The sequence below is a fragment of the Ochotona princeps genome, chromosome 27 (assembly GCF_030435755.1).
Source record: "Ochotona princeps isolate mOchPri1 chromosome 27, mOchPri1.hap1, whole genome shotgun sequence".
NCBI classification, from domain to species: Eukaryota; Metazoa; Chordata; class Mammalia; order Lagomorpha; family Ochotonidae; genus Ochotona; species Ochotona princeps.
The window spans coordinates 22,477,181-22,496,789 of record NC_080858.1 but is presented as its reverse complement, the minus strand read 5'-3'; the positions used below and the strand labels follow the sequence as shown (position 1 = coordinate 22,496,789).

Genomic DNA, 19,609 nt, shown 5'->3' with positions numbered 1-19,609 from the left:
AGCATGGTTTCTCTGAACCTGGCTGTTTTTTGGGTAGTCTAACTCTATAACAAGACATATGACAACAGTTTAGGTGAACAGTTATAGGAGGGGTGTGCAGAGAAATCTTCAATACCCCAGTGAGGAGTGACTAATCTTTGTGTCCCACCCAGTGAGTTATAGGTGCATCCCCGCTGTTTCCAAGACAGATATCTTTGATCCACTGTTTCCCTCCCCAAATGGTAGGAATGGCTAGAGCTGGGCTGGTCTGTAGCCAGGAAATTAGGAGCTTCTTCTGGGTCTCCCACGTGGGTGGGTGCAGGGGTACAAGCAGTTGGGCCATCCTCTGCTGCTTTTCTAGGCCATTAGCATGGAGGTGGATGGGAAGTAGAGCAGCCTGGTCTTAAACTGGCTTCCAAAGGGGATGCTGGCACTGCAAGCGGATACTTAACCTGCTCTGCAAACATGAGGTTTTTGCCACTAAGTGCGTTACCATAAGCCTGTACTCTGTTTCTATGTAGAAACAATGCTTAGGACTGGTGTTGTGGCACAACTCGTTCAGCTGTCCCCTGCAACCATGAAATATAAAAAACATGAAAATCTTGAAAATAACGACATGGGAAGGAGGCATGTAGCCTTTTGCTGCTGCAGCAGCAGACAACTCTTGTTGTATCCTGTGATGGGGATGGCAGGTGCGTCTGTGGCAAGAATATGTACAATTTACATCCTTGAAAGCCATAGGCTTATTCACACAGTTATGGCAAGTCCTAGTAAGAGCACAAGTTGGGGAGCCAAGTTGTTGAGAGATTTTTATTTTTTCAAAAGTTTTATTAGAAAGGTAGGTTTATAGGGAGAAGGAGAGACAGAGAGAAAGATTTTCCATCTACTGCTTCCCTGCCCATATGACCATATGACCACAATGGCTGGAGCTGAGCTGATCCGAAGCCAGGAGCCAGGAGTCTCTTCTGGGTCTCCCATGTTGGCACAGAGTCCCAAGGACTTGGGCCATCCTCCGCTACTGTCCCAGGCCATAAGCAGCATGGAGATGGATGCAAAGTGGAGCAATATTTTGTCCATCAAAAAGCAAAACAAAAACGACGAAGTCCCAGCAGAACAGGGAAAGTGACGCACACTTGATGATCAGATCAATTTAAACGTTATGCTTGGCACACAGCCTAGCTACCTCCAGCCGTTTCCATGGCTGGAGCCTCATGGATCTACCGCGGGTCTACTACAGCATTTGCTAACAGAGCATATGGGCTGGGAACACTTCAGGTGTGGCTTGACAAAGGACTCCAGGCTCCCAGCTTCAGCCTAGCCAAGTCCGAGACATTGGGAGGGCTGGGGATGGCCACTCTTTTCAAGTATCTGAACACTCTTCCCAACTTGCCTGCATTAACAGCATATGTTTTGGGCCCGGCGACGTGGCCTAGCGGCTGGAGTCCTCGCCTTGAATGCTCTGGGATCCCATATGGGCGCCGGTTCTAATCCCGGCAGCTCCACTTCCCATCCAGCTTCCTACTTGTGGCCTGGGAAAGCAGTTGAGGATGGCCCAATGCATTGGGACACTGCACCCACGTGGGAGACCCAGAAGAGGTTCCAGGTTCCCGGCTTCTGATCGGCGTGCACCGGCCCATTGCAGCTCACTTGGGGAGTGAATCATCGGACGGAAGATCTTTCTCTCTGTCTCTCCTTCTCTGTGTATATCTGGCTGTAATAAAATGAATAAATCTTTAAAAAAAAAAAGCATATGTTTTGGTTCTGAGACATACTGTAGGGACTGCGATTGGGGATTCATCTGGAAGGAACAGTTCAAGAGTTCCCTCAAAGGTGACCAGCAGTGACAGCATGAAAATAGTGAGTGAATCCTGCTTCAGCTGGTTCTGCCTTCCTGCGAGGAACTGGTTATGTCAGGAAACGCTGGGTTTCCTTGGTGATCTTGCAGGTCAGCCTGGCTATCTTGGCTTCTTGGCTTTCTTTTCTTCCTTCCTTCCTTCCTTCCTTCCTTCCTTCCTTCCGTCCTTCCTTCCTTCCGTCCTCCCTCCCTCCCTCCCTCCCTCCCTCCCTCCCTCCCTCCCTCCTTTCCTTCATGAAAGGAACCTGAATCTACTTACGTACTGAAAGGAGTGAATGGAAAATAGGAATTCTAACAAATAAGTAAGTGATGAGTTGAGTCCCCCGGGAGGTGGGTGAGCAGAGAATCCAGGACAGGTGGCGATGACCCGGTGTGGATGAAAAGCAAAGAGGACCCTAAACAGGTTGGCATGGAGAGAGTTCACACGCGCTTTGGGAAAGTTTAAGGCAGTCAGGTTCGCAAACAGCGGAAGTGCTTGGAATAACATCAGGAGGGAATCAGAACAAAAAGTAAACCACTCTGGGTACTGAGGGCAAAGCTGGCCACAAAACCAGAATTATCATGGCCACCAGTCATTGTGATTGTGTCATTTGTTCTTTAGTGAACAGTTGGAACAGAGCAGGAAATGACGGTAGTCTTATGGGCTGATGACTGTGGAAAAAGACAGAAAAGGAAGTTTATCCGGGCTGGTAGGGCGGCAGCAGCTGAAACAGAAATAAACAAGGAAGTCTAACAGTGTTAGATGCTTCTGACAAATCACAAGGTACAATGGACTTTACTAATTAGAAAATCGGCCCCGGTGGCGTGGCCTAATGGCTAAAGTCTTCGCCTTGAATGCACTGGGATCCCATGTGGACATCGGTTCTAACCCCGGCAGCCCCACTTCCCATCCAGCTCCCTGCTTGTGGCCTGGGAAAGCACACAATCACAATGACTGGTGGCCATGAGAATTCTGGTTTTGTGGTTTATTTGGGGATCCTCCCCCAATTGAACTGCTGCACTCAGAACCCCACCCATGAAGAGAATTGTAGGTTCTCTGGTCTGACTGTGGAGTGCATGTGTCAAAGCTGAGCCTCCTCAGTGGCTTAGATGGAGCAGTGGACAGCATATCCATGTGTACGTGGGGAATATAGTAATGTATTGGAGCCTGCATAGGACACCTGGTACCACAACAGAGGACAGAGGACAGGACAAATTGATCAACTACCCCAGCCAAGTGTTGGCAGTGAAACTCTGGGCAAGTGGAGACTCTAAGGTGGACTATGTCAGCCAGTGGATTCTGAAGAGATTTCATCATGCTAGGTATGGCGAGCTTGGCAGCAATTCAGAACAGTTGAACTACTGAAACCACTTGAGCAGTGCCCTCCAAAAATGCCGCACATTGGGGACCCTGGGATGGTTGGAGGTTGGGTGTGGCTTCTCTCCTAGTCTCCCCACTTCCCCTAGATACAGGAAGGACAAAAGGGAATGTGGAAACAATGGTCTTCCCCACTTTCCTGTAGCCCTTGACCTTTTGAGCCCTAATCAACTCGCAAAGATAATCAAAATTTAAAAAAAGAAAAAAAGGAGTTGGGGCTGACTGCATTTAGAAGTAGTTGAAATGTACGTGAAAGTACTGTGAACCATTCTAGAAGATGAAGCCAGGAGCCCAGCAGGTGTTGCCAGACAAATAGGCCTGGAGAGCTGTATGTTGGACTACGGAGGGTTAAAATCTATCTGGTCTGGCTACGACTCGGTCATATAATTCCTGGCAAGTACCCTGTGTGGGATTCCAACCCGGCGGGAACTACTTCCCTGGCAAGAAACTGCGGTTTCTCCTAAGAAACCCGTCAGGTTTGAAGACGGTCCTGGTTGTTGCAAACCAACGACCGGCATCAGCCGGGAGCAAGATGGCGCTTTCCCTCCGCACTTGTCCGGGACTGGCGACGTTCATCACGCCAGTCACGCGCGAAGAAGGAATCCTTGCCATTTCCCAACATGGCGAGCCCTACGGCCTCACCGTTTCCTAGTTTTCAGCATGGCGTCTCCCGGAAGTGACGCAGAGGACGTGCCGGCGCCTGGCCACGCCCCTCCGCCCCAGCCACCCCTCCCGCGGCGGCGGCGCAGAGTGCTGAGCCAAGATGGCGGCTGAGTCGGAGTACGAGTCCGTTCTGTGTGTGAAGCCTGACGTCAGCGTGTACCGGATTCCACCGCGGGCCTCGAACCGCGGCTACAGGTACGCGGGCGCCGGCGGCCTCCTGCCCGTGCCTTGCCAGCCTGGCATGTCAGCTCGCTGGCCCGGGGGGTGGCGGCAGTCCTGTCGGCTCCGGTGTTGGCTTTGAGTGGGCGTCCTGCAGCGAGCGTGCCCGCCTGTCCTCCCCCGGGACCCCTCGGGGATGTCCGTCTGCTGCCGGTCACCCACGTCCACGCGTGCCAGCTTCCGGTGGCTTTCCCCAGCGTCCTTCAGGCTCCTCGTTCACACAGGCGCGCGCGCCTCCAGGACCTCGTGCCCACTGGTGGGTGGGTGATCCTCCGCTGTTGGTTTTGCCTATGGGCAAGGTGATGATCTTACGTTTCTCCATGGTTTTCCAGTGTTTTTTTATTTTTTGATGATTTTGCTGTATTTTCTGTCTCCCTCCCTTCCTCCCCTCTTGGCCTCTCCTGCAGATTTTCCCCCTGCTGCGTGAATGCAGTCTGTTTGCTGCGGGGCCTAACAGACAACCTTGCAGTCCCGTGACTAGGAGTCTGAGAATGTTGTAGGGTCTCAGATAGTTGAAAGCTATTTGCTGGGTGGATGTTAGGATATCAGAGGGTGTACCCTGGCCTCTGCAGTGTGGGGGCAAGTCGCCTAACCTCTCCAACTCCTAGGGGTGTGTGTGTGTGTGTGTGAGTGTATGGAGTAGAAGAAATGAACTAATGTTCGGCACCTCTCAGGAGTGTGTGGAGAATTAAGTCATGTGATGGGTGCAAAAGAATGCAGGAAAGACTTAAAGCAGTTGTTAATCTAACTTGGTGCTCTCCTCCCCCTCGCTGACGCACGTCACAGCCGTGATGTCCTTTTGGCACTCGCTGTTTATCGGTGCTGTGGCCGAGCAGTTAACCTTCTCTAGTAGAGGCTCCTTGTATCATGAGCTAAAAGGTTCAGGTGTTTGTTGTGTGTGCCCTGGACCCCATGGTGCATCCTTAGCTGCGTTGTAGCCTTGGCAGAGATGTGGAGCTGCTTGCGGGAAGCTGGCCTGCGGACCTCAGAGTGGCCGGGCAGAGCTGACAGGGCTCCTGGTGGCAGGCACAGCTGCCTTGTAGGGGGGCTCGCTTTGGAATCACCTCTCCTGGGGAGCACCTGCTGGTGTTTCTCTCATGGTCCTGTAATCGGTTGTTTCCTATCCTCTTTCTTCAGGCTGATCTGGGAACAACTTGAACATTTCCCACCATGGCTAGGTGTAGGTCAAGACTGAAGCTGGGAACAGGCTAGCACAGGTCTCCAGGCCGTGAGTGGCAGACACCCAGAAATGGCACATCATTTCTGCCTTGCAAGGTCTGGTGGTAGGAGGCTGGACTCAGTGGTCATTCCCAGGTATTCTTACTAGAGGATACTAGCAAGTACCTGCGTTGTGAGGGGTTTTTGTATGTTTGTTTTTAAAGATTTAGTTTTAATTTTTAATGGAAATTCAGATATACAGAGAAGAGAGACAGAGAAGATCTTCCATCCGCTGATTCACTCCCCAAGTGAGCGCAACAGCCAGTGCTGTGCCGATCCGAAGCCAGGAGCCAGGAGCTTCTTCCAGGTCTCCTATGCAGGTGCAGAGTCCCAAAGCTTTGGGCCGTCCTCGACTGCTTTCCCAGGCCACAAGCAGGGAGCTGGATGGAAAGTGGCGGGGACCTTAGCTGCTAGGTTACAGGCGGCAGCCCTGTTTGTTTTTACTGGAAAAGCAGAGTCACACAGAGAGAAAGAGAGATCTTCCATCTGCTGGTTCACTCCCCACACGGCTATAGTGGCCAGTGCTGGGCTGGTTTGAAACCAGAAGATTTGTCCAGGTCTCCCATATGGGTGCAGGGGCCCACACACTTGGGCCATCTGTCGCTGCGTTCCCAGGTGCATTCAGGAGGGAGCTGGATCGGAAGTGGAGTAGCTGGGACTTGAACTTGTACACCAGTGCTGCACGTAGCAAATACTGTAAACATTGGCATTGTGTGGAGAAACCTAAACACATGAACATTGTTTAAAAACAACAACTTTAGGAGTTTAGAGCATGACACGTAGTAAGGTGAGTTCTGTCCCTTCTACTTGAACAACGCCTTCTCCCCCCGCCCCTGTATTCTGCCTTCAGTTCCTACTTCCGTCCGCACAGCCTTCAGCCGTCAGTGTTAGTCAGCTGCTCTGAGACATCAAGACAGTTTCTTCATTGTCCGCTCTACTGTGTTTCCTGGTTATGTGTGTGTCCCATCTGTTGGCATTTCTTAGTCTCCAAGAGGCCTTCCCCCACGAATCCCTGTTTTGGCATAGTGAATGAGAGCAGCCCTGGTCGAATTTGGAGAATGGGCGACTTTGTTTGCTGGTTTACTGTTGGCAAATCACTTTCCCTCTTTTTGAACCTTCATTTCCTCATCTGGGAAAACAGGTGACGATGTTGTCCCCTTGCCAGAGCCCCCCGCCCCCCAGTCCTTGCGAGGGCGTGGGGCTGAGCAGATGCTTGCTTTCTGTTCCCTTGTTTCCATCAGCACAGTCTGTCAGCTGCCTGCGTGATGAGCACGGCTTCTTCCCAGGCTGCCCCTGGGGGAGACTTCCCTCGGGGTCGCTGACAAGGTGAGAGAGGATGGATGGCTGTGGTTTAGTGGAGGCCCACTTTTTGCCCAGACTTTCGCTGATCAGCCTTCTGAGGAGAATTTCAGTGAAAGGAAAACATTTACGAGTGAGTAGGAAATGGTTTTCCCATCTGTAAAACTGCCCTTCTACTTCCACTGCTCTTTCAGGAGCAAGGAATGCCTGTGCCCACAGAATCATCTGGTCGGTCCTGCCAAGGCAGCCGCAGGAAGGAATGAATACTCAGTAAGCCTATAGTAGGCTGATTTTTTTAAAAAGAAAGTCAGATATACAGAGAGGAGGAGAGACAGAGAGGAAGGTCTTCCGTCCGATGATTCACTCCCCAGGTGAGCGCAATGGCCGGTGCTGCGCTGATCTGGAGACAGGAGCCAGGAGCTTCCTCCAGGTCTCTCACATGGGTGCAGGGTCCCAAGGCTTTCGGCCATCCTCAACTGCTTTTCCAGGCCACAAGCAGGGAGCTGGATGGGAATTAGAGCTGCCAGGATTAGAACCGGCGCCCACATGGGATCCCGGTGCGTTCAAGGCGAGGACTTTAGCCGCTAGGCCACTGCGCTGGGCCCCAATGCAAGCCTCACAGGCAGAACTGCTGTGGGGGGTTGTGCTCTGAACTCGTGCAGTAGTTTCTGTGACTTAACAAGCACGGCTCCGTGGAAGATGTGCTGCAGGATTGGGCAGGGCTCCCGCTGCCCAGGAATCGTCTCTAGTAGGCGTTGATGTTGGCTGATCAACAAAGCCGTAGTTTGTAGAATATCGTCTGCAGTGTGAAGTCACGCCACTGTGACGGCCTCAGTCCTCACCTGCCTTACTTTGTGTTTTCACATGTACTTAGCGATGCCTCATGTCAGCTTCAGGCGGTGTTGCTCTTTATTTCCTGTGGACTGTGACGTGAGGAGGCCGTGAGCTGTTCTTGCTCAGCGGCAGTTCATGGCGGGGAGTACAGATCCGCTGGCTCCCGGGCCTGACACGCGTGAACCTGACACTGGCTTTCCGTTTTCCTGTCCCAGGGCATCCGACTGGAAGTTAGACCAGCCTGATTGGACTGGTCGCCTCCGGATCACCTCGAAAGGGAAGATTGCCTACATCAAACTCGAAGATAAAGTTTCAGGTAATCTGTGCGGGGGGGCCCTCTAATGTGTTAAGGAGACCGGTTTGTCATGCTTTGATAAGTACCTTCGAGGTGGGGCTGGATGGAAATATTTATTTATTGGAATCCTGGCTTCTGGCTGCCTTTGCTCAGAGGAGTCTGTTTCTTGCCTCTTAGGGGAGCTGTTTGCTCAGGCACCAATAGAACAGTATCCGGGCCTTGCTGTGGAGACAGTGGCCGACTCCAGTCGCTACTTTGTAATCCGGATCCAGGATGGTACTGGTAAGGGATTCTGCATGGAATGTTCAGGGATATAATTACTTCAAAGACAGTGTGTTTCCAATGAGTTTCTCTCTCTCTTTCTAAGGACTTATTATCTTACAAGATTTATTTATTTTTATTGTAAAGTCAGGTGTACAGAGAGGAAGGTCTCCCATCCACTGGTTCACTCCCCAAGCAGCTGCAATGGCTGGAGCTGAGCCAGTCCAAAGCCAGGAGCCAGGAACCTCTCCCGGGTCGCCCACGTGGGTGCAGGGTCCCAAGGCTTTGGGCCATTCTTGTGTGCTTTCCCAGGCCACAAGCAGAGAGCTGGATGGGAAGTGGGGCTGCCGGGATTAGAACTGGCACTCTTACGGGATCCTGGTGAATGCAAGGCAAGGCCTTCAGCCACTAGGCTACTGTGCTGGGCCCAAATGAACATGTTTTATATGTTTATGTTTTGTGGTGCTTTCCACGGGCCTGCTCTTGAGCACCTTATGTCTGGGGCAGTGGTTCTCCATCTTGTCTCCGTAGTGGGTCAACGCTGCTCGGCCAACAGACAGATCGTGAGTCATGTGGGGTTTGTGGATCACTGGGCTTTGCGACTGATGAGTTGTGCCGATGCGGTGCCCACGCAGAGTAAAAGCAGTGTGAAAGCCTACCTGGACAATATAGAAACAGGATGGCTGTGTTCTAGTAACTTCTTTAACAAAAGCAAGCTGTGGCGGGATGGCACTCTGAGAATGTAATTTACCAGTCTGCTGAGGCCGTCTTAGGTCGTTGGGCGAAGTCCCTCCCAGAGGACGCTGCCCTGCTGAGGTCTGTCTGTTTCACAGGGCGGAGTGCGTTCATTGGCATCGGCTTCTCAGATCGGGGGGATGCCTTTGACTTCAATGTCTCCTTGCAGGATCACTTCAAGTGAGTGACGTGGTGGGGGGCTTCTCGGGGGGCGTGCTCTCTCGCTCCCTGGCGTCATTATTTATGAAAGCAGTTTCTTACAAAAGTGCATCTCCCTGTTCCCTTCCGTTTCCTTCCGGCGTCTCGTTCCCGTCCTTAGAGCTTGGGTGGGTTTCAGAGCCCTCATGTCTTTGGCTCCTGCTTCTGAGGGGTTTGCCTCGTGTCTAGGAGGTGGCGGGAGGCGTGCAGCAGGGTTGTCCTTGGGGCCTGGGGGGCGCATGCTGCCTGTGTTCCAGTCAAATGCGACACGTGCTGCACCTGTTGCGGCGGTCCCCCAGCCGTGCCCCCCACTTGGAGCGCTGTGGCACACCTTCAGTTTACTGCCTTGGTAGCAGACCCAACTCTGCTTTGTTGGAGCTGGGAACAGTCCCTCAGTCATCTCAGAGGGACACCTGGGAGGACTAAGGAACTGACACCCCTGTCCCCAGGCAGCACCCCAGCATGGGGCGGAGGACTTGGTGCTGTCGTGGCCTGCTTTGATGAAGCCCCGAGTCGGTGTGTGTTCTGTGTTCCTCCTTAGAGTTCTATTTCATATAAGCCAAACACACTGAGCTGTGAGTGTCCAACTCTGGCTCCAGGAACCCCACGCTAACATCACTCACTCTTCCCAAAGGTGGGTGAGACAGGAATCTGAGATTTCCAAAGAATCTCAGGGACTGGACAGTCGGCCCAAGTTGGATCTGGGCTTTAAGGAAGGGCAGACCATCAAACTGAGTATTGGGGTGAGTACGTTTTTCAAGAACTCTGTGTTTCCCTGTGTTTTCATCAGCTGGCAGCATCTCTTTCTCATTTCCCTTTTATCCCTCTGTAGAATATCACAACCAAGAAAGGAGGGACTGCCAAGACCAGGCCTGCAGGCACTGGAGGGCTCAGCCTGCTGCCACCCCCACCCGGGAGCAAAGTGACCGTTCCCCCGCCTTCCTCAGTCGCCATCAGCAATCATGTCACCCCGCCCCCCATTCCAAAGGCCAGCCACGGAGGTAGTGACGCAGGTAAATCGAGGACCCCGCCATCGAGAAGTTGTCCGTTACATTTTAGTTGGGTAATGCCTGTTTAACTAGGAACATCGACGCTTTTGCTAAGGAATGGATGAGATGATTCTGGTAGCCTCTGGCAAAGGATCCCAGGGCTTTGGGCGAGTGCAGAGTCTTGGGATCAGATGGGTCTCTGGCAGCAAGCATGTGTTGTTAGCAGCATCCCTTCCCTGGTCCTTGCTGCAGTGCCGCGGGTCTGAGGACTCGGCTGAACCGGATTTTGACTGGGGCTCTGCTGGTTTCTGTCCGAGCGTGGTTGGTGAACACCGCTGGAATTCTGGGAGTCTGTTTCCTTCTCTACAACATGGAGCTCTGAGGCTGCTCTGTGACTGAGCATTGAGTGCTCTGACAGCACCTGGCACAGTGATGGAATACGGTGGCTGTTCAGGAAAGACAGCTTCGCCTCTTCTGGGTCTTCCTGAGGGTGCTGGAGAGAAGGGGAGAGGACAGTTGGTTTCCTGCCTCTGCTTAGATTTTCTGTGCTGTTTGGTGGAAGTATAAACAGATGCAGTAAAGTCTTCTCATTTGAGGAGTGAGAGCAGTAGAACTCGGGAATTTTCCCAAGATGAGAGAAGCAGATATTAGAATCTGTAAGTTTTCACTTTATGTATTGAACAGTGCATCCCCCGTGATGGGGTGCCCCACAGTGTGTCTGCCCGTGTCCCCGTGGAAGGACTTCTGAGTTGTTGCCAGGGATTTGACAGTTCTGACTAAAGCTGCTGGAACATCTGCTGCAGGTTCCTACGTGAATGTGCAGTTTGATTTCCAGGGTTTTCAAGTCCTGTGTCTCTTTGCTCTTTTGCTCAGATATCCTCTTAGATTTGGATTCGCCTGTGCCTGTTCCGACACCGGCGTCCGCACCGGTCTCTGCAAGCAATGACTTGTGGGGCGACTTCAGCACTGCGGCCAGGTAACGGGCTTTGGGAGGCATGCCTGCTCAAGGAGAGCTTTGCCGTGGGAAAGGCAAAGAGGTCTTTTGCAGCTGTTGAAGAGGACATCGTATAGGAGTTCTAGGGAGAGTAGGATTGGAAAGTTTAGGGTGAGGTCTGAGTAGAGTCTGTCTGGCCCTGGTGAGTATTATTTCTGTGAAGTGTAGCTCCGGAAGTTTCTGGGCGGCAGTTCTTGGACCCTCGTCAGTGATGAATGGGACGGTGACCGTGGGCCATATTCTGCTGTCTTGCAGCTCTGTTCCAAGCCAGCCACCACAGCCATCCAACTGGGTCCAGTTTTGAACAGCTTTGGAAGGACATTAAGGACAGACTTGAAGAATCAAAATGACCTTGAGGGCACCAATCAATCTGTGAGGGAAGTCAGGAAGCCCTTCCCTCCTAAGAACCGAATTCCTGGACAGTCTTTTCCGTAACTTCTCCGTTGCATTCGAGCTGATTGAGGTCCGTCCCTGTGCTGGCTCTCCGTGCGCAGCCGGGGGAGTGTGTGTTGTGCCCTGCTGACCGCCAGGGCGGGGAGCGTGGCTGTTAACCGTTCTCCTGGCTGGCTGTGCTCCAAAGGCCAGTGAGCATTTGAGGGGAAAGTGACCTGCAACATCTGTACATTTGTTTTCTGTGCTTTAAGTTCTTTAACTTATTTCAAAAAAAAATCATCTCATGGCCCTGTGTGCCTGTTTGTGAAGTCCTGTTGAGCGATTTCAGGAGAGATGAGAACCCTAGAACTTCCTTCTTTACCAACCCCAGACCCACAAATGGGCAGGCTGACTCAGTATTTGCAATTTCAAGGTTTAGCTAGGGGTTGGGAAGAGTCGTGTTTGCCCTGCTGTAAATAGGGCCTCCTTCGGGCTTGCCCTGCTCGGTGAGCATCCTCGGTGGGTGCGGCCACGTCACCCCTGTGTGTTTTCACGTCTTCCTGTGATAAGAGGGTTGTGTTGGTGGCGCTTTCACTGTTCTTTCTGTTGGTTGAATAGTGCAACATCTTTGACATTGGACGTTTCTGGGATGAAGGCGGCTCAAGGTGGCCGTGCTTTCCAAGTGACGGTCTGCGGGTGTGTTTAATTTCACGCAGCCCTTTTCGGCTGCTGCGTTTGAAGCACAGCATTAATTTGTGCCCCATTGTTCGACCGAAAGTTGAAGAGTTTAGTCTAAAACCACATCTGTAGAGCAGAGAGGTTGAAAGCACTCAACTGACTTGGCCCGCGCGTTGCCCTGCTGCCATTTTACGATGCTGTGAAGAGAACTGCCCTACTCACATGAATGGTGTCATTTGTTTGCTAATGAGCAACCGTGAGGATGAAACGGGAGCATCCCCCAGCACCTGTATGTACACTTTAGCAGCGTCCTTATATTTAGTTTAAAATATATATACTCTTCGGATTTCCTTGTTAACTTTTTGCTACCTTTGGGTCCATCCTGTTCATTGCCGCCCTGCCCGACAGCTCTCTTGCAGAGCCATGGCAACACATTTACAATTCCAGTGAACACTAAAGGAAGGTTGTAGCATCACTGGTGACTAACTGTTGGGAACCTATTTTCTCAGTCTTCTTCCATGTTGTTTTCTTTGTATTCTTAAGATGATAATATATTATGTATTTGAATTGCTGAAAAATTGAAATTGAAGTTTAAAATATATGTATATAAAGCATATGCTGTATTGGTGCAATAGTAATTAAAATAAGGAAAACCATGGTGTGTTTTTTACTTTGTTTATTGAACTGCTTTTTAGATTTAATTGACTATATGGATGTTAGGCAATAAAAACACATTAATAGCTGTTATTATTTTTTTAAGGTTTAGTTATTTATTTGGAAGGTAGAGTTGCAGAGAGAGATTTCCAGCTGCTGGTTCATTCCACAAATGGCTTCACTGGCTGAAGTTGGGTACCTCAGGAGCCAGGAGCTTCTGGGTCTTTCACATGGGTGCAGGGGCCCGGGTGTTTGGTCTGTCTTCCGCTTTCCCAGGCGATTAGCAGGGAGCTGGATTCTAAGTGGAGCAGCCGGAACTCGACGGCCTGTGGTACTACCTGTGCCCGCTGCTCCGCAGTGGCGTCCCAGGCTGTTGGTTTTGTTCAAGGAAGAAGTTGAGACTAGATCTCTGCTTGTAGCTCTGCTAACAGAACTCCCCTTGTAATACCAAGCATCTTATCAAAATGGCAAGAACTAGAAATTAAGTAAGAGCAAAACTGGGAAATTGTCAAGAATATAGACATTAAACCAGAGGGTCAAAGAAAGAAAAAGGAGATTATAAATATCTTAAGCTTGGGGTTGGCCCTGGGGCGTAGTACTTACTAGTGACATGCAAATTAGAGCTGCAGAAGGTGCCATGTGGGCCCCTATAAGGATGGAGAGTACCAGAAGCTCAGGTGACAGGTGTTGGCAAGGGTGTGGAGAAATGCGAGCTCTACACTGCTGGGAATCTAAATTGGTTACATCCGTTATGGATAAGGAACCAGATTGCCTCAAAAATTCACCACCGGATGCGCCAGTAGTCTGTCTGAGGGATTATATGAAGGAGCTTCAACGTGCGTATGACAATACATATTATGAAAGCTGCAGTTTTTTTTAAGTTGTGCATCAAAAAAAGCCTTATCTTTTAGTTTGAAGTAATTTGTCAAAAGGAAATAAGTCATGATTTCCAGGAGGTATCTTCCCTGTTAGGCTTCACATAGAAGTCTTCACAAAGCCCCGAGATACACAAGTGCTTGTTGAGGGATAAATGGATCCAGAAAACGCCTGTGTACAATGGAATTCATCCTTAAGAGGAGGGAACCACGTGGGTGACGCTTGAGGACGTGAGCAAGCTCTAGGACAAACACTGCGTGGGTTCCTGTGCATGTGTAATCAGGTCAAACATGGAGAACACAGTGGGGGGATGTGCAGGTAATGGGCACACACAGTAGGTGCTGCTGTCCCAAGGTGCAGCCAAAGCCTGCAGTTAACGTATCATATTAGTAACAATTTACTCAGAGAAGGGCTCCCAGATATTACCACACACACACGCACACAAATGATTACATGTGGTGATGTACATGCTAATTAGCTTGGCTGTGGTAATCATTTTACAATGTATACCTCAATCATAACATCACGTTGTACACCCTAAACATGCAATCTTGTCAGTCCTGCCTCCATAAAGCTGGACACAAGAACACACAAACATGTGAGGATATGCAAACAAGGTGTGGAAAATGGAATTCAAAATAAGCTTTGAAATCCATACATAGAGTTTGCATAGTATCCATTTTCACACATTTTTAAGTACACTTGTGGATAGTCATGCACACATATGTATGTATATATTTGTGTGTGTGTATATATATATATATATATATATATATATTCTGACTACACTAAAGTATTCTAGGTAACACACTGCTTTTTCTATATGTTCTAAAATTCCTCTCCCCTTCACCCTTCCAGGTTAGATGCTGTGGTTTGAGTGGGTCACTAAAACTCAGGTGCTGGAAACCCCATTCCTAACACAGGAGTGTCAGAAGGCAAAGCCTAATGAACTGGGATGGACTGAGGCTGCTGCGCACGAGTGGGCAGTTTGCGCGAGAGTGGGCTTGGCCTCTGGCTGCTTCACTGTCTTGCCTTTGCGTTTTCTGACATGGCGTGAAGGGCTTTGCCGGACCTGACTCCACAGTTTTGGGCTTCGCAGCCTTCAGAACGGGGAGCCAGTCATCCTATCTTTCAACAATTACCTGGGGCATTTTGTTACAGCAGCATTAGGTGAACTAAGGCAGCACGTCCGAGGTGACTGCCTGAACCGTGTCCCTGCACTGTCCCACAGCGAGCCTGGGGTACCGCCACGCGGAGAAGTGGACCTTAAACCTTGGCGGAAACGTGGCCGTGGCTCCTCCAGCCCAAACCCTCAGATGTATTTGGCATCTCTCTTAGCTGCCGTGATTGGAATTCCTCCTCATGGCTCCCATTCCAATACCCTTCCAGGCACCATGCTTGCCCCCAGGCTGTAGCATCCTATGGCAAAGGCCAAGATGGGGGATGGGCTGTGCCGGACTGGGTTGGAGCAACCACCAGCATGAGCAAGAGCTATGGCTGGGAGCAGGCCTGGTTGGGAATTTAAGGGGATGCTCCAGCTGGATTGTAGTTCCTGTTGGTGAGTGCAAAAGTCAGTATGGGGGTGGCAAATGGGGCTGGACATGGCTGTAGTACACCTTGGCCTGGTGTGATTTTGGTTTGGAGTGTGCCAGGCTGGGCTGGTCTCTAGCACCTGTGACAGACAGAGTGGGTGTAGGATGGGCTGGGCTGGGCCTCTGCATCCGCTGAACCACGCAAGAACTGGGTCTGGAGGTAGACCAGACATGGCTGGGCTGTAGCACCCAACAGTAAGAACCAGAGTGTGTGTTGGCTGGTCAGGCTTGGCCACTGTTCCTGCCAGGGCAGGAGGTGGGCCAAGTCAGGCCAGGCCAAGCACCTGGCCTGGAGAGGGATTAGCTTACTGAGCCATTGCACTGGGTCCTTGGTGGGCTTTAACAAAACCATTTCTTTTATTACCTCTTAACTATACGTAAAAGAAATAAATGTGGGGCCTGACATGGTAGCCTAGTGTTTAAGTCCTCACCTTGCATGTGCTGGGATTCCATATGGGTGTCAGTTCGTGTCCTAGCAGTCCCGCTTCCCTTCCAGCTCCCTGCCTGTGGTCTGGGAAAACAGTCAAGGACAGCCCAAAACCTTGGGACCCTGCACCTGCATGGAGACCCAGAAGAGACTTTGGGTTCCTGGCTTTAGATTGGCTCAGCTCCAGCTGTTGTGGTCACCTAGGGAGTGAATCATCCGATGGAGGATTTTCCTGTCTCCCCTCCTCTCTATATATCTGTCTTTCCAATAAAAATAAGTAAATCTCCAAACAAGAAATACGTATATTGTGTAAGTGTGTGGTCCATAGCCGAGGCCGTGAGTTACATGCTCCTTTGAGAAAGGAAAAAGGATGTATTTTATTTAAACTGGTGGGTCTAGTTTAAATAAAAGTTCATACATCTCACTTAATCCTGGGGATGTATAAGTTTGTGATGGACCTCACAGCAAGTTTATGGTCTGGCACTTAGTTACAATTTTTGCCAGAATTGTCAATTTCACCTTTGAAAGACTTAAGAGGTGGATACAGTATATATATATTTAAAGTTTTGGCATGCTTGAATTACCTGCATCAGTCAGTAATTGTCCAATATGACCTGCTGTGTGACTCCATCAGTCTGATGATCACGTCGCATTGTCTCTTAAAATCAACAATGCAGGGCCCGGCGGCGTGGCCTACTGGCTAAAGTCCTCGCCTTGAACGCCCCGGCATCCCATATGGGCGCCGGTTCTAATCCCGGCAGCTCCACTTCCCATCCAGCTCCCTGCTTGTGGCCTGGGAAAGCAGTGGAGGACAGCCCAAAGCTTTGGGACCTTGCACCCGCGTGGGAGACCTGGAAGAGGTTCCTGGTTTCCGGCTTCAGATTGGCGCGCACCGGCCCGTTGCGGCTCACTTGGGGAGTGAATCAGCGGATGGAAGATCTTCCTCTCTGTCTCTCCTCCTCTCTGTATATCCGGCTTTCCAATAATAATAAATCTTTAAAAAAAAATCAGCAATGCGTGCAGATCCAGAACGTATGTGATTTGGTTTGATTTACCCTGTTCCTGCCTTTGAAACAAGACAGACAGGGTTGTATGGATGCTGCGTCTGGCTCCCTGCAAAGTAGTAAGGGGCCACTAGAGGGCACGCTTCCCCAGCAACTTCAGCGCAATTGTAGGGAATACTGCTTTCCCAGGCCACAAGCAGGGAGCTGGATGGGAAGTGGAGCTGCCGGGATTAGAACCGGCGCCCATATGGGATCCCAGGGCGTTCAAGGCGAGGACTTTAGCCGCTAGGCCACGCCGCTGGGCCCAATTGTAGGGAATACTATCAGGCTTCACCCACAGCAGGCATTGAAGAAGAAATGAAAATCCACAGGGGCGTTTTGCCAATGGCATCCAAACTGATAACTCATGCAGAGTTTGCTGGGCAGGGACGAATTCCAGGAGGATGTGCCTCTTCAGGCTTTAAGTCAGTATTTGAACGGGATATGTATGTCTTGATTTTAATGAAATCCTCTTTGGCACCAGCTTCCCTGGATGGATCATTGATGGGCAGTAAGGAACAATGGTCAGGAACACACATTCCCAAGCAGACAGACGACCTTGGGACACGATTTGGCCCCGTGGTGTCCTGGCTTTTAGACCTTTTAGGGCAAATGTTGTAAACCTTGTATTTCATCACTGTATTCCAGCAACAACAAAAATAAGTTAATGATCAGAACGCTTAGAATAGGATGCAGTATTTGCGGGCTCCATGTCAAAGTCTGCTTCAATCATTATTATTACTTCAGATTTTATTTATTTGAAAGGCAGAGTGGGAGAAATCTTCCACCTGCTGATTCACTCCCCCAAATGGCTTCAGTGGTTGGTGCTGGGCCAGGCTGAAGTCAAGAGCCTGGCTGGCACATTAGCAGGGAGCTGGATCAGAGGTGCAACAACTGAAACTCCAACTGGTACTCACCTAGGATAACAACATTGTAGTTGGCGGCTTAACCCGCAGTGCTACAACACTGGCCCCTTGGTCACTACTCTAATTCTCACTACCAGGGTGTGTAACTGGTGGCAAATCTTAGGGCAATGATGGGCATTTCTTTTATACCATGCCAGACGTGAGGTAAGTGCTTAGATCAGGGCAGACAGGAGAGGAGTCACCTAATGAGGAAATGGAGACTAAGGGATAACAAGGCTTTGGAGAGCCGAGCTGCATGACTCGGCACTGGGTCTATGGTGACAAACACTTCACTCCTTGTCCTGTTGCCATAATGCTGCTGAAGCCCCTGTATGGCCTTTAACTACCAGTAAGAAACCCAGCAGCAATTACTTCCTCATTGTGTGTGTATGTGTATGCATTAATCATTTGCAAGATACTAGTTAAGATGGCATGGATTTTCTGTTTCAGATTTAATCAGTATCATGATCAGATGATTAGACTTGGTAATCAATACCATGAGTGCAGAAATGATCTTTAAAACCCTGTATTGCAGTGCTACACATTTTCCATATTGCAAACTAACCCGTTACAGCTGGGTTCCTGCCACGTGCTTGGGAGAGCTGACTGAGCTCCTGGTGCCCTGGCTCCAGCCCCAGCAATCGTGCATGACGGCCATTTAGGGACAGAACTACGAGTGCGTTCTCTCTGGCTCTTGCTTCTTCACCACTTGTCAAACATTATCTAAGAGATTATTTTGAATCCTGGGAACACTGCCTGGTTGAAATCGGGGCGGACCATAGCAGTGGCAGAAAGAGGCGCTTTGCTTTTGTCATCTTCGGCAGCCTTGGTCTCAGTGACAAGCCTGTGATTTAAGGAATCCCCTACCACGAGTGGCCACCACTGTCAAGGCAGGAAACGCCGTGTCTGAGCAAGGGATGGCTGCTGCTTCCTCCAACTGGAGGCCCAGCGGTCCCGGACACTGAGATGGTGGTCATGGCCATGGCGTTTGTGGTCAGGAACAGTTTGTTCAGGTAGGAAACTTAAGTGGTCACGGGGGCTCTGGTTGTAGCCACAGTGGCGGTAGATACAGTGGCAGTGGGGGACGGTTACCAAAGAACTCAGTAACGATCAAAGACATCTCTGTCACTTCACTGTCACTTCACCAGGGCCAGGAGCCTCTTCTGGGTCTCCCACATGGGTGCAGGGTCCCAAGGAATTGGTGTAAAAGGAGGAGGAAGGAAGCGGAGAGGGAGGGCTCCGCTGTGGGGGAGGAATCCCTATACCTCTAAAACTGTCTCATGGAAAATAGCAATAACAATAAGTAAGTGTTTAAAAAAACATGGGGATGAGCTTTGGTGCCAAGGCTAAGAGGCAGCTTGAGACATTCCTGTGTAATATCGGAGTGTGTGGGTTGGTATCCAGTTCAGTTCTGGTCCTGGTTCCAGCTTGCTCTTCATGGAGCCGGTGTTGGATCAGGTGGCTGCATTCCTGTCACCCAAGGGGCAGACCCAGATTGAGTTCCAGGTTAGCTTTGGCCTCCCCCAGCCCCGGCTGCTGCGGGCATTTGGGGTGTGAGCTGGCCGATGGAAGCTCTCTGTTTTGGTCTCTCTGTGTTTCTTACTTGCAAATAAAGGTGAACACATTTTACAAAGTCATTCACAGCTGAAGTGCCTTTTGTTGAGATGGATGAGGATTGGTGAGACAGAGAAGCGGGGGTTACAGAATGGCTTCTTCCCCCAATAAATGGTCAAGAAAGTCATCTCCAGAGTTCTGGAGGTGGCCAGAGAGATTGACGATGGAGTTGCTTAGGAACCCACAGCAAGGCAGGGCCAACAGAGCAGCAGCTTCTGTGTGTGTGAGACCCGGCATTGCCCTCGCTGCTATGCTGGGGGATGGAGACTCTCAAATGTCTAATGGTTGCAATGTGAGTTTCGCATCCCTGGTCTTCTTCAAATGAGGGACCAAGAAACGATCCCATTCTCCAGCAATGACTGGAGGAACAGCGGGTGTTTCCTCGCCTGGGTTTGTCTGCCACCAGGTTTGCTTGCCTGTGGAAGCAGATTTCATGCTAAGTTCGAAGCGCAGAGCTCAGGCAAGACTTCTTTGAAGGCTTGGTTCCTCTTCTCCTTTCCTTTCTATTTCTTTCCCTCACCCTCCGAGTTCCCACTTTTGCTGTGTTTGCAG

At 50.5% G+C, this 19,609-nt stretch overlaps 1 protein-coding gene across 1 annotated transcript; it reads left to right on the top strand.

The window, feature by feature from the left end:
- Positions 1 to 3,904: 3,904 nt before the first annotated feature.
- Positions 3,905 to 11,655, top strand: NECAP1 (NECAP endocytosis associated 1). Its single transcript, XM_004596418.2, has 8 exons — positions 3,905 to 4,049; positions 7,640 to 7,740; positions 7,897 to 8,001; positions 8,814 to 8,895; positions 9,548 to 9,656; positions 9,746 to 9,926; positions 10,776 to 10,878; positions 11,152 to 11,655. Exons 1-8 carry the CDS (start codon positions 3,955 to 3,957, stop codon positions 11,198 to 11,200), a joined length of 825 nt encoding a protein of 274 aa, XP_004596475.2. The 5' UTR covers positions 3,905 to 3,954; the 3' UTR covers positions 11,201 to 11,655.
- Positions 11,656 to 19,609: the final 7,954 nt, after the last annotated feature.

What these genes read in the sequence shown, in the direction of transcription:
- NECAP1 (XM_004596418.2), top strand. Translation starts at nt 3,955, where the DNA reads ATGGCGGCTGAGTCGGAGTACGAGTCCGTTCTGTGTGTGAAGCCTGAC. An exon ending in GCCTCGAACCGCGGCTACAG is followed by an intron (nt 4,050 to 7,639) that starts GTACGCGGGCGC and finishes TTCCTGTCCCAG; the next exon opens with GGCATCCGACTGGAAGTTAG. An exon ending in CCGGATCCAGGATGGTACTG is followed by an intron (nt 8,002 to 8,813) that starts GTAAGGGATTCT and finishes TCTGTTTCACAG; the next exon opens with GGCGGAGTGCGTTCATTGGC.